General features: G+C 46.4%; 4 protein-coding genes across 4 annotated transcripts; 1 reads left to right on the top strand and 3 right to left on the bottom strand.

Moving 5' to 3' along the window:
- The first annotated feature begins 181 nt into the window (after positions 1-181).
- BKA55DRAFT_563062 (uncharacterized protein) lies at positions 182-1,789 on the top strand. The gene has a single exon (XM_046192358.1). The coding sequence runs from the start codon at positions 369-371 to the stop codon at positions 1,434-1,436; it is 1,068 nt and encodes a 355-aa protein (XP_046052405.1). The 5' UTR covers positions 182-368; the 3' UTR covers positions 1,437-1,789.
- Positions 1,790-1,983: 194 nt separating this feature from the next.
- Positions 1,984-3,620, bottom strand: BKA55DRAFT_563060 (uncharacterized protein). The gene is made up of 2 exons (XM_046192357.1): positions 2,947-3,620; positions 1,984-2,892 (listed from the first exon to the last, which is right to left on the bottom strand). Exons 1-2 carry the CDS (start codon positions 3,292-3,294, stop codon positions 2,137-2,139), a joined length of 1,104 nt encoding a protein of 367 aa, XP_046052404.1. The 5' UTR covers positions 3,295-3,620; the 3' UTR covers positions 1,984-2,136.
- Positions 3,621-4,878: 1,258 nt separating this feature from the next.
- On the bottom strand, positions 4,879-8,324 carry BKA55DRAFT_687988 (uncharacterized protein; the record flags this gene model as incomplete). The annotated part of the gene is made up of 7 exons (XM_046199151.1): positions 4,879-6,922; positions 6,971-7,115; positions 7,201-7,315; positions 7,396-7,707; positions 7,759-7,815; positions 7,861-8,098; positions 8,149-8,324. The coding sequence occupies 7 exons, from the start codon at positions 8,322-8,324 to the stop codon at positions 4,879-4,881; spliced, it is 3,087 nt and encodes a 1,028-aa protein (XP_046052403.1).
- Positions 8,325-9,118: 794 nt separating this feature from the next.
- Positions 9,119-9,478, bottom strand: BKA55DRAFT_687987 (uncharacterized protein; the record flags this gene model as incomplete). The annotated part of the gene is made up of 3 exons (XM_046199150.1): positions 9,119-9,156; positions 9,257-9,341; positions 9,416-9,478. 3 exons carry the CDS (start codon positions 9,476-9,478, stop codon positions 9,119-9,121), a joined length of 186 nt encoding a protein of 61 aa, XP_046052402.1.
- Between the last annotated feature and the right edge of the window lie 3,737 nt (positions 9,479-13,215).

Below are 13,215 nucleotides of genomic sequence, written 5' to 3'. Positions count from 1 at the left end.
TTTGAAATGAGCAGCAGTGTTTCTAAATCGTATGGCAATAATTTAAAAAAAAATGTTCGCTCTTTATTATTAAATTTCTTGATGTTAATAACTGGCATATCGTCTTAATAGTGCTAGCACGTGAGTAATTGAAATCGGCTTCGCGCCAGGGATCTCTTGGCAATCTTAACTAGATGCCTTCAGCACCGTCTCGACAGCAATAGCACTTTCATCTAACATCAAGAGTGACATGTTTTACACATCAAGAGCTTTCATTTATCACTCTGTCTTATGAAGCTCCTTTCCTTCTCGAATAACCTACACAACCCGCATTATACACGCTTAACTCATCGCGCCACGCCGCGTGAAAGCGTGTTAAGCTGTACAGTATGAGCTTCAACAGCATAAACCCTGGAAACCAAAGCCAAAAGGCAAAGCATACCCACTTACCACCACATATCACCCGCTATGATTCCGTCTCAGATAGTCTAGAGTCAGAGGATCCTCTAGCCAGAGGTGCACCAACAAGAAGTCACAGCCAGAGTCCGGTTAAGCAACATCCAGGTTCCTTGACTCCAAGTGGTCGGTCAAGTCTCGCTGTTGTTCTCAAAAGGTCACCAGCACATCCTGAAGCCTACAGAGAAGTCAGCATCGAGGATGAAGATGGCTTTGATGCGCCGGTCACGTCAGATCTTACCCCACGGGGAAGACCAAAGTCGTTATTTAAAGCAGTCAACGCTCTCAAAACGTCGATTCCAGGTGGTACACAGACGGGAGTTTCCAGCGATGCAACGTCCACAACACCAGCGCGAGGAAGAGGAAGACCTAAAGGATCAACAAATAAATCAAAGGGTCTACAAACAGCAGCTGGAGCTCGGCAGGCCCGACAAGCTGCCACTAAGCCGCGGCCTCATCCCAGCGGCTTTCCAAAACGAAGAGGCCGGCCACCAAAGCAACCGTCCCCTCCTCCAGAGACTATCTACTATCAAGTGGATGCACCGATCTTCCCGTTTCTGTGTGAGTGGAGAGACTGCAAGGCTGAACTACATAACCTCGAAACTCTCCGACGGCACGTTTACATCGTCCACGGTGATGATATCAACTGCTTATGGGGAGAGTGTGGGAGGCTGGAGAACCCGTCCGAGTTTCAGACTGATGAGGGGTTTAAAGAACACATCGAAGAGGCGCATCTAGTGCCCCTATCGTGGCACTGCGGTGATGGTTTTAATAACAATCTTGGTGAGCGGGGTTTACCGAACACGGCAGAGGATGTACCAGATTATCTCAAAGATGAACACGGGAACCAAGTCACGCCCTCGATACGAGATCAGCAGGAAGAAGATTTATTTACATGGAGAAAGAACCGGCGAAAACTGAAGGAGCTGCTCATCCGTATGAACGATAACCTCCCCGATGAGTCAGATGAGGAAATGGGAGACGAAAAACAAGCAGTCTGAGGGGTTCAGAGAGATTGGTCAATAGAATTGAGCACAAGTCCGGCTCGGTCCAATGCAAAGCGAGTTTATGATTTAAGGTTACCTTTTAAGTATTGATGGTCTCGAAGTTTCGTTAAGTGAGGGTGGTATTGGTGTCTTGCTATCAGTGGCTTGTGAGAGGAGCTTTTGCTCGGTGAAACATGTGGAGAGACGTCTCATCCCCCGCGTTTGATGAGGTGATGATGGTGACCGTTATGATGCTTATACGATTACACGTGACAAGAACTTGACATTCGATTGGAGCTCCTAGACAGTTGAGTGCTAGAGCCGAAGGTATCAGCCGCAGCTGAGAGCTTCTCAAGGTCGATTTCCCCGTATATAAAATCACTCAAATGAGGCTGAACCTACAAGATTACGAATCTCTAGGGCTGAAAATGGCGTTCAGCTCAGTTGTCTCAGCTCGATATCATTGGCATACATGGAAATTAGAAGCGTCATCCACACATCCCGATTATCCGAGATGGAGGGACGGGATATCTCACAGCACATCAACATGGAACTTTTGCAGTTGAACATAACCAACCATTTATTTAATTTTGAATTATCATTAGCCCTGAGAAACAATGCAAAAACTTTGAATATTGTAAACACCGAAGCACCAATTCCATCGATCTATTAGGTACCAGAACTGCCAATTGGCATTGCAAACATCCCGCCCTTTTTAGTCAGAGTGGCTTCCCTTGCCGCCATCGAGAGGGTTCTTGACCTGGATGAGACCAGGAGCAGCGAGAGTAAAGTTGGGAACGGCGTCAGGAGTGGCGATGTTGTTGGAAGTAGTCAGAGCAGCGTGGGTGAAGCCCTGAGCGACCAGCTTGTGGTAGGGGAACTCAGCCTCAAGAGTGACAGTCTTGCCATCCCACTTAACATTCTCAGCCTTGACACTGTAGGGAAGCTGCTGGCCAGTTGTGTAGGTGATGTAGAGATCCTCGTGCTTGTGAGACTCCTCAAGAGTAGCTTTGAAAGAGAGGCTCTGGTCCTCAGCATCAAGAACAGCAATGGCACCACCGTTGACCAGCAGAGGAGGGAAGATGGGAAGGTTGATCTTCTTGATGTCCTCAGTACAAGAGCCAGGAACAACGAAGCCCTGGAGAGCAGACCAGGCAAAAGCAGCAGGGACAGTGGTCAGGAAAGGTGACTCAGAGGGGACTTGGCCGAGGTAGATGCGGTAGAAACCGTTCTGCTCACCCTCCTGGCCGATGACGGATGAGATCAGGCGGACAACCTCGGGAAGACCCTCGCTTGCGAAGACAACGTTGGCGTCTTGGAGAGCACCGAGAACAACAGCAGTGAAGGTCTCGGCGAGAAGAATGGCGTCCTTGAGATTGTCGACGGGGAATCGGTATTTGCAAGGTGAGGGGGCAAATCTGCCGGCTGACTTGAGAGTGGCCAGGGCACCGATGGCGTGCTGCTCCTCTTGCTGTCGGAGAGTGTCAGTTGACTGTTACCTTTATGGTCATGGGTAAGTACTTACAGCAAGGACAGTCTTGAGAACATGGACAGCCTCATTATACTTGTCACCCTCAACCTTGTATCCCTCTATCTTGTTGGTAACATTGTAGAGAAGGGAGGAAAAGTAAGAAGTCTCAAAGAGCTCGTTGAAGGCGATGAGCTGGAAGGCTGTGGCAGAACCATCACCAAGATAAGTAGGAAGAGGAGCACCAGGGAGCTTTCCACCAGCCTGGATAGCGATCTGCTTCTCCTGTGAAGCATCGGGGTTGGGGAAACCATTCGCAGCGGGAACCCTGTAAGATCGGGGAACGATGCCAGCAAGGGCAGAGCCGAGAAGGCCTGCAGATGCAAAGATTGTTGAGAAACGCATAGTTTCAGTTGTTATGGTATGAACGAAAGGGAGTGTTGGCTATGATAGATAGACAGACAGAGAATGTGATGTTTTATACTGCAAGATGGGACAAGACAGCGAATGTGGTATGGACTGGAGAAAAGAAATCTATTGAGGAGAGTTGCTTGGGGGATATATAGCTGTAATAGAAGAGAGACGGCACTTCGAGGAGGCTGGAGGATGGCTCAGCGGCGAGAATTGAGTTCACGGCAAGGTTACCTCTGAGGAGGGGTTTTGAAGCTATCATGACGACATGAATCTCACAGGACGAATGTGATGAGATTGCGCTTGTGTGCTGAATCCCGCTGTGTATTTGATGCTATGCTAGGTCTTACTCTTTCAGTTCTGGATCTAGGCCTTGCCGATATGTGGCAGTGGAACGGCTAACACGGCCAGAGCTATCTTTGGAGTAGGGTCGGAGAATTGCGGTAGCGCGGAGACGATGTTACCTTGAGCTTATTGCATCATTGATATATTGAATCAATTAATTGATGTTATGGTTAAACAGATAGCATTTAATATGGTGATGAAAGAGCAATTCCTAAGAAAGGTGATTTCTCAACAGTCGAAGACCTAACAAACATAACCCGCCAAGGAAAAACAAAGAAACAAAATGCAGAATGTTACATTAACGAAACTGTTTCATAAACTTTGGACCGGCTCATCTGCCGTGTGGCTTGAACGCCAAATACCACCGTGCTCACAAAAATGTACTCCGCCCCACGGCTACATGAATCCCCAGCTTTAGTGCCAGGAACTGAATTGTCATCGGGCTATAGTAGATAGGGCTTAGACTTGATTCTACTCGGCAGCATGATCCCGGTGGTAAGCTATTTCGTTAGGACGGGATTGTGAAGTTCCGTTGCTAATTGGGGACTTTGGTGAGCTAAGCGGGCGTTGCTCGTGTAAGATGGGATTGGAATGATGGTTTTGTTTGTGATTGGTTATTTATGACATTACCGTGATATGATGTTGTATCAGAGACATTTCATCAAGTAAGTGGTCTCTGAATGTTGAAGTTTTGGGTTCTAAACAGTTAGATGACAGCAATTATGGATCAGTGGGTGATGGGGTCTGATGATTATGACAGGCAGATCAAACACTTAACTCAATAAGCTTGACGATCCTTTGAGTTGAATCTGTCCTTGTGTGCCCAAAAAAGGCGGCTGCCCTGAGGATCCTATCTTACATTGTTCCTCAGTTCCGCCCCCAATACAAGACAAGAAAATCTGTTGGTCTCTAGGTGTTGACTACTCTATAAGCACATAAGTACATGCGTTCTCATCGACTATTGAAGAATAAGTATCAATAAAAATAGTAGTTAGAGGCTCTTTTTATGTTGTTCCAGCTTAATGAACTCTCGAACGGGTTGGGATAGAAATCCAGTTATAATGAAAGATGAGGGGAATACCTGCGTTTTTATCATAGACCACGGCATGTGGAAAGAGGTTTCATCACATCCATATCATGACGCATCTGCCAATATGCATTGGATTTGTTACGCCGCGACTCGAAACAGAATTGTCGTGACTCTCAATTCGAACACATTAATATGAAGCATCGCTATGTCTGATCATTGCCCTCCTCTGCCTCTGCCTCTGCCTCTGCCTCTGCTTCTGCATCAATAAGATCCGCAACCTCCAACGCCTCTAGACATTCGTCTAGTAACTCGCGTGTCGCAATTGTTTCGCTATCATCTGGCCCAAGTCGCTTCATCTGGAGCCTAAGGCATTCTTCAAACAACCGTTTTGCATCCCCAAGCATGTCTACATCAGGGTATAAGTGCCTATCGTCAATGAACAACTGGCCAAACAGTAACCACACATGTCCAAGGTTGGCCATAACCCGAAGGGTGGTGGGGTGCTCTTCGCCAAGGATCTTTTTATTGACCTCGAATGCTTCGAGGAACAGGTCTTCTGCCTCCCCGAGTCCATCCCCGTTAAAGAGTGTCATAGCTAGGTTTGCCTTGCTGTGAGCGGTCGAGGGGTGCTCTTCACCCAAGATCTTAACCTTTACTTCTATAACCCGTCTTTGTAGTTCTTCCGCCTCTTCACCTTCAAGATGGACTGCCAGGTTGTCCATCACTCGGATTGTATTGATGTGTTCTTCTCCAAGTATCCGTTTCCTGGCCTCCAAGACGTGGCGATCTAGCGATATTGCCTCATCGATTCTTTCTTGATCTGATAAGTGGACTGCCAAGTTAGCCATGGCATCGAGTGTTTGCTCGTTTTCGTCACCATGGAGACGTTTCAAGGTCTCAATAAGGCCCGTGAGTAACCTGTCGGATTCCTCGTAACGACCTAAATCTGCGAGCGAGCTTGCGAGGTCGGAGATGAGGACGTGAGTCTCTAGATGATCTTCACCGAGTAACTCTCTTCGGATGTCCAGTCCCTCGCGCCGCAATCTTTCTGCTTCCCTGTGGCGACCCTGGTGACAGAAGAATGATCCAACTCTGTGAAGCAAAGAAGCCCTGATAAGTCTGTCTTCTTCCGTTTCAATTATCTGAGTTTCAAGGACAGAGTTTGCATGGGAAAGATAATTAGTGCATGTCGTCAACTTTTCGAACCACCATTCAACATCTTCAAAGTCTGCAAAGGGGTAAAAGTCCGACACAGCGAGAAAAGCGTGTCTCGTGAACTCGGCTATGCTTCCTTTTCGCACCAACCAAGTTCGTGTGACTAACTGGATCAGACGATGCATAGTATGATCGCCACCCTTCTCTGCCCGGATGAAGCAGAATGCCTTCAGAATCCCAAGGGCCTTGACAAGTTGCATTTTAACGTTTGACCCTGGAGGTAGATTCTCTTTGGCGTGAAAGTCAACGAAATCAAGAGGTATTTTTTGACGATCGAACAAACACATCAGTGACAGGAGCTCACTGGCGAAGGGGTACTGTCTTTCTATCTGTTGGAAAGACAGCATCCAAGTCTGGGCAACCGCGCGAGGAGTATCGGAGTCTCTCCCGACAGTCTCGAACTCTTCATTCAAAAGGTCAATAAGATCGTCTTCGCTTCCGTCTAAGAGCTCGAGGTATTCGTTGACCGTGATGGAGTTCTCTTGAATGAAGGCAGCTGCTTGCACCAATGCTAGAGGAAGAAACTCTAGACGGGTTGAGAGCTGAATCAGGTCCTTTTCCGACTCATCCTCTTGCTGTAAGCCTTGACGGAGAAGCTGAGTCGCCTCTTGATCGTCCATTTGGCCTACTTCGATAGGGTATTTGCCCTTTGTGAGTCTTGAGCCTACTTGCATATTCCTCGTCGTGATGAGGGCTCTGCCGTGAGCACATTGCGGTATGAACTGGCTTAAGCTCTTCTCAGTGTTTGGCTTCATCTCAGAACATTCATTTTGAGGAAAGAAAAGTTGCATGTCATCAGCGTTGTCAATAACCATCAACCACTCTCCACTCTCCTTGCTCTCCAGCCAGTCTTGGACGGCTGGCAAAACATCGAAAGTTGGGTCCTCGTGCCCAGGTATTTTGCACTCGTTGGCAATGTTGGTGTAACCTTCGGAGAACTTTTCGACGCTGCTGGCATGAACCCAAAAGACTGATGTATCTTGAGAAATCTCATGAACCCAATATGCATACGACAATGCGATTTGGGTCTTCCTGAATTAAGTCAGCGAGTAAGCTTTCAATCGAGAATTGTAAACATACCCAACTCCACCGAGACCACAAAGTGCAGCTCTTTGATGGCCCCTGCCATGAGGTTGAGGTTCTAGATCTCCAAGTTGACTTTTCAGTAGGTAAAGTATCTCGGATCTTCCGACGAAATCTGGGTTAAAAGTGTATGGAATAAGGCCTGATAAGTCAGTATTGAGTCCGGTACTCCAGTCCTCGTATAAATGACTAGGGACTCCTGGAGTCCGTGTTGGCTAAGTACTCACAATGTGCAACATGAGAGTGCTTCTTTGGCTTGAACTGTGCTTGCTGAATCCTTTTCATCCAACGCTTAAGCTCTCCGCAAATGGCCAAAAATCCAGGTTCATCAGAGTTGGAAAACTTTGTCATATCGGCATGGTTCTTATGTATGCCGATCGAAATGTAGCCAGGCAAGATAGCCGAATGCTTGGGACGATCACCCCGAATCTTTTTGTTGGAAGCTCTTCATAGAAACATGTGATGTCTATCATGCTGGTCTCATCTTTGCTGCGCGTCATGAGAAGAGCCTGAAAGCTATCTTGGATTCGGGCTAAAACTTCCGAGTCTCTTGTAAGAACTTGAACAATGTCGCTGTTGGTCTCCTTGATGAATCCAACGGAGCGCGAGACCAGTTCCCCTATCTTAGCAAGGCTTGATCCATGATGTGGTGTGCCGAGAAATACAACACCACGAGTGAAGTTGACTATATCTTGAAGGTGCTGTTCAGAGCGTTGTTTTGCTGTGACAAGAGCCTGTTTTCTTAATGAGCCCTCCAGTCAGGATCATTGTCTCGAATGACCTACATCCTGACAAACAAGTCCACCTAGACTGTGACAGACAAATATAATAGGTCGCTCATTCTAGGAACGTTAGTCAAGAATGAAATTAGGAATGGGGATATTTACTGTGTTATCGCTCTGTCGAAGCGATGCAAGAGCAGTCACGAGATTATATGCATGATTGGAGATTCGATTCTGGGAAGGACCATCTTCCTTACCGGTGACAGTTGAATCATAAGAGTAAGTAAGAACACGTGCAGTCTCAATCTCCAAGGGAAGGAGTGTTTTCGGCCACGGATTTCCTGAAATTTTATCCGTCCATGTCTTTTGACAGTCTCCTTTCAATCCATGGACGAAGACGATACTAGCCACACAATTAAACAATAACCTGACGAAGTGGCATGGCAAACTCACTCGACATTGTCACTTTCTGTGCTATGAAAGGTCTGTATACCAGAGTAATAGAATGTTGTACGGGTTTGAGCTACTGGCTCTGGTGACGGCTCTGGAGTTGGGTTCTCCTTAACATCACTAGGAGTTATATCCGATTTGGATTTAGAACGAAAGATGCGCCGCACAGAAAAAAGCATTTTCGAGGAGACAGGCAACTATGTATTAGAAATGAGGTAGAAGAACAACAATCTACACAATCATGGGGTTGATCCTGTTTCATAAAGATTTGGGTATCATCTCTAAGCGCCCAGCGCATCAGGAGACGCTCATAAGCGCCGGGCTCCGAGGGACTGTAGCCTGGCATGGTCCATTAAACTCAATGGTGGTCGGCGGTATCAAATGAGAATTGCAGTTTTGGCAGGGTGTACACGGGGTCAGGATAGTAAAAGTCGAACCAACACGAACTTTGACTTGACTTGTCAGATTTGGTTTGGGATAAGGCGATCCGGGTGCTCTCGCCCAGGCGTACATTAAAGATACGACGCATACTTGTAAGATGAGCTTTCTTGCTGTAAGCAAATCATACTATTGCTAACAAGCATTATGACTTTGATGGCTGAGAAACATTTGTTGATAGTGCTTGGAGTATATCATTCTCGAGAGCATGTTTAGATCATGGTCCCAGAGTGGAGAAGCAGAAAAAAAAAAACACGAGAGATCAGTGCTGCTTGTTTAACCGTCACGAGAAACATGATCGCAAAATTTTATTGAAAGAGTGGAAGGCTAACAACCTTTTAAAAGACAACCCATATTATTGCACCACTTCGCCTGTGCTACCCAAAATTCGTTTCGTTTCGTCGCTGCTGAAAAAAGCTATCTGGTTTCGAACATTCCACATTTCGTCTGGCCCTCGATTTCATCTACTGTTGCGGTTTTCGGTAAATTGAGCGATGATTTCGAGTCGAACTTGTTGATATTCGTACACCAGCGTTTATTTCTTGCCTGCGGTGCCAGCCTTGCGGGCATCAGCTATGGGGTTTGTCAGCATTTCCTGTCCCAAAAGCGACGTTGTGTTGGTTCGTGGTTGTATTCGGAAATCGGATCGTAGGGGTGTAAGGGGTGGACATACAAGCTGCCTGCTTTCGTCGCATAATTTCAGCAGCAGTCTCCTTCTCCTGCTGCATTTTGGTACCGCTCTTGTTGTTTCCTCCTTTCTGAATAGAGGAGATGCCATGTTAGTGTATCTGATGTTATTGACATCTGGAGGAAAACCAGGGGTAAGACCAACAAGTTTTCTCTGTTTATCGAGGTTGGCTTGGCGATCCTTTTCGCGCTGGTTGCCACGAGACATAGCGTCAGGTAATCCAATAATGGAAAGATCCTATAAGATTCGTTTAGGGAGATTTGAACTTGGATGTTTGGACCGTGGGGCGTTTCTATTCGAGCGAGATATAGAAGAGGGAAAGAGTCGGTCGCGACACAAGCGGCCAGACCGTCATATAAACCTAAGCAGACGGGACTGAAGGTTGTGCCCTTTTCCGCTTTAGTGACAGTCCTTAACAAAGAGCCAATCGGAGAACAGGGTTTTGGAGGCCCGTATGGCCTCGATCTGGGCTGCATTGACCGATCGAGGTACTTTGTTTTAGTATACTAATCTCATACAATCTTATGTACCTCGCGTCAGCTTGTCGTCCAACCCTGTTTTTTTGCTTACACGACCTCATCAATAATTGTCAAATGGCAAAACAATGAGGAGACAAACAATTGATATAAATGACTTTTAGTTTCAGTTGAGTTTTGAGGAAAAGTACCATTTCTCATTGCTCGACTGACTCCTCATAAAGGAGTCTTTACAGCACGAGAAGAGGTCCAAACTCTAACGCGAGCATTCAATACTTACATCACAGCACATATGAAAAAGTTTATCCGAGCTGAGCTTCTTAAAAATAGAAAAGCCACGTAAGAGATAGACTCAGCGAACTCGATGCGTTCCTAATGATGGCATGTAACACTCCAAAAGACTTATGATATGCTGGGGAAGTGAGGCAAGCCCGAATACAAGAACTTGTACTTCAGTGAGCTACAACAGCATTCTAATTGGCTTTCTGAAGCTCATGTGCCAGCAAATAGATGCAATACTGAGTTCAATAGTTTATTGTATTGCTTACGGCGCTGTTGCGCTTTGGCTATTGGATGTCAGGTGGATACAAACTTTCAGCTTGACATACCACTCACATGCGCTCAGCTGAGATCAAGAGAGGCAGTAATAACACATACCATGGTTATCTATCTATTTGAACTTGACAAATTGAAAGTAGCATCTTTAATAAATTGCTAATGAAACTGACAAGTTCATCGACCTTCCCTGACCGGTAAGTGACCCAGCACAACGGGTCCGGCCCACTTGGAGCCTCGCTTGACCAAAACACCAAAAAGACTATCACCAAAAAACATACAACAGCGGGGATTCGCTGGTCGTCACCGACCCAACTACTAATCCGCCCCTTATCAGCTTATCTATGGGAGAGCGGACGGGATCCCGAGTTCTCTGATAGGTATGGTCGTATGTGATAGTCTGTTGCCATACTCCAGCTCATGTTGATGCTCCGAACAAGACACAACAGGCAGACAGACATCGGTACTCATCAAGTGTATCACCGGGAAACAGATAGACCGAAGTTATCGTACCTCATTCGTTCAGGGGCTTTCCAAGTTTCAGCCTCATCAAGCTCAGCACATGGTCGTCTTGTCCTGACGTTCAGAGTATATAAACACCCTCATTACGCCTCTTGAGCTGGTCTTGCACAATTGGACCGTGGTTTTCACTTCTTATTACTTATATGGCTGTCGTAAAGAATAGGGATACTTACTGTCCCTGGTCAATTGTGTGAGGAGTCATCATAAGTCTATACCAGCGGAGACACTTCGGTCACTCGATGGCAGGTTTCTCTGGTGATGGGATGAAGATCTTTTGGTCGACACTTCGAAGCTAGTATCCGAAAGTCTTTCAAATAGCAATTTGGGAATAAAGGTACAAAATGGCTGGTGTGGGCAAGCCACCAGAGCAAAAGGCCAGCCGTCGTTGTTCACTTACACGAATTGTCTCTCTAAGTACAGCATTAACAGAAGGGCTAAGCTCGCTATGTTTATTTAGTATGGCTACACTCAGTCAATACCCGGAACGCTACTCGTCGCTCACAATATGATGCATGTTGTGGTGCATTTGAGCTCTTCATAATGTTTGGCATGTTGGGCTTGCGAAACGTCACAGGGAAACATCACCGGTATCGTCCTTCTATACCCATAGGGCGACGGCTCAAGGCTGTTGTATACGCGTATTTCGATACTTCCACTTATCTTTTTTGAAGATCAATTACGACTAACGAACCTACGTGTAAATGCTGTTAGATCTCGTGAATCAGCATAGTAAGTTTTACCTAATCTCAGTTGAGATAGTTTCTCGAATGCGACAGTAACACAGCCTCTCTCGTCAATATCTGTTCTGAATGTTGCAAATCTCATAGGAAATGACGTTATGGTTTTGGGAGGGGTTTTTACAATGAGCAAATCAATTGAGTTGAAACTAATAAGCTTTTTAAACAGTACGAAGTATTGGATCTCATGATAAAGTGGCATGCTGCATAATCCTGCATGAACCCCCTAGATAGTCCCGTCTTCTTCATATCTCTGGTAAAGCACTGCTGACTAGCGTTGATAAGCCTTGAAGGTGGTTCAAGCTTCATCATGCCACTACTTCCAAGGTAGTCGGCTCACTCTCGAATATTTCTTATTATAGAAGTTACAATGACATCGAATAGCTTTGCGGCAATAAATATTCTAATAAATTGTTGAGCTTTAGAGTTAGGTCTTCGAGAGGACCGGGTTCAGTATTAGATCCCGAAGCCACTTCCAGAGCAAAGCTGGGGTTTTTTGAGTCCGTAACTCGGATGATGTCTCGCGTCGTTCCACAAACAAGATGGCCCAGTTCTTATATCTCCCCACATTGTCATTGCACAATCATGAGTTACCAGGATAGGAAGTACTGCAATGTTGATCGCCTCATTCATGTCATGAGCTTTCGACTCAGTCATTTTCTAGAAAGGCAAGGTACAATCTGCAGAATCCAAGCAAGCAACCCCAGCCGCGGGAATCAATATCGAGAACCCGCAGGGTCTCTTTTCCGATCTGGCAAGACGCTATCGGCGCCTCATGATTCTAGCGCATCGACAGTCTTGAAACCTACCGTTTTAGTGGTTCGTTCGCCCTAGGATGTCCGAAAGACGGACCTGCAAACAACCCACTGAAGAACGGCACTCCTTTACCGGGGACTTCGGGAGGATGAGTACTTTGGCTAAATTCGCAATTACGCTTTATATCTCACGGCATTATCTCACCGGAGTTTGCGGGCAGTCGAACGATACCGAGCTGCCGAAGGCGCAGTTGGCTTTGTCAGATAAGTAAAGCCAAGCCAACCTAAGCTCACCTTAAACTAACGTTACCTAGACCCTAGGGAACCCCAGCCTAGACTATCCAAGCCACAGAGAGGTGCGAGGCGGGCAAGTTTAGAAGAGGCGAGGCTTTCCAGATCCCCGCCTACAAGGGAGACAAGGGAATTCACTTCGAGGTTGCGTGAGATGCTATTATATCATATTATAATTGTAATGAACGTAGTAATACCTATGCAAAGTGACAGCCTGCATACAGTATTTCCCTATTCAGTTTAAGTTTATATGTAACTCTATTGACAGAAAAGAGAACACAATGTAACATCCATCCAACCCATTGAGCCATGGGTGAAGCTACGCCTAAGATCGCTAGACTTTTAGCTGAGTTAGTGGGCGGGCAATGGTGATAGAGGGGCCGATGCCGACCTGCATTGCATGGTATTGTAATTATTAATCATGCCTCAGGCAGAAGTCTCCGACGGCGCCCCCATTCCCATCGAATCCATCCATTCCCATCCATTGTCAGGGCCCATTTCCAATCCAATTCCCAGATCAAGGCCAATCCTAAGCAAGACCCATAGCCTGCCCGACCCAGTCTCAGTCTCGGTCTCAAGGCCAGCAGCGTCATTCCTCTGAGGCTCTT

Source organism: Fusarium redolens (genome assembly GCF_020744475.1).
Source record: "Fusarium redolens strain MPI-CAGE-AT-0023 chromosome Unknown BKA55scaffold_5, whole genome shotgun sequence".
NCBI classification, from domain to species: domain Eukaryota; kingdom Fungi; phylum Ascomycota; class Sordariomycetes; order Hypocreales; family Nectriaceae; genus Fusarium; species Fusarium redolens.
The sequence above is the reverse complement of the archived record's forward strand: the minus strand, read 5'-3'. Positions and strand labels throughout refer to the sequence as shown.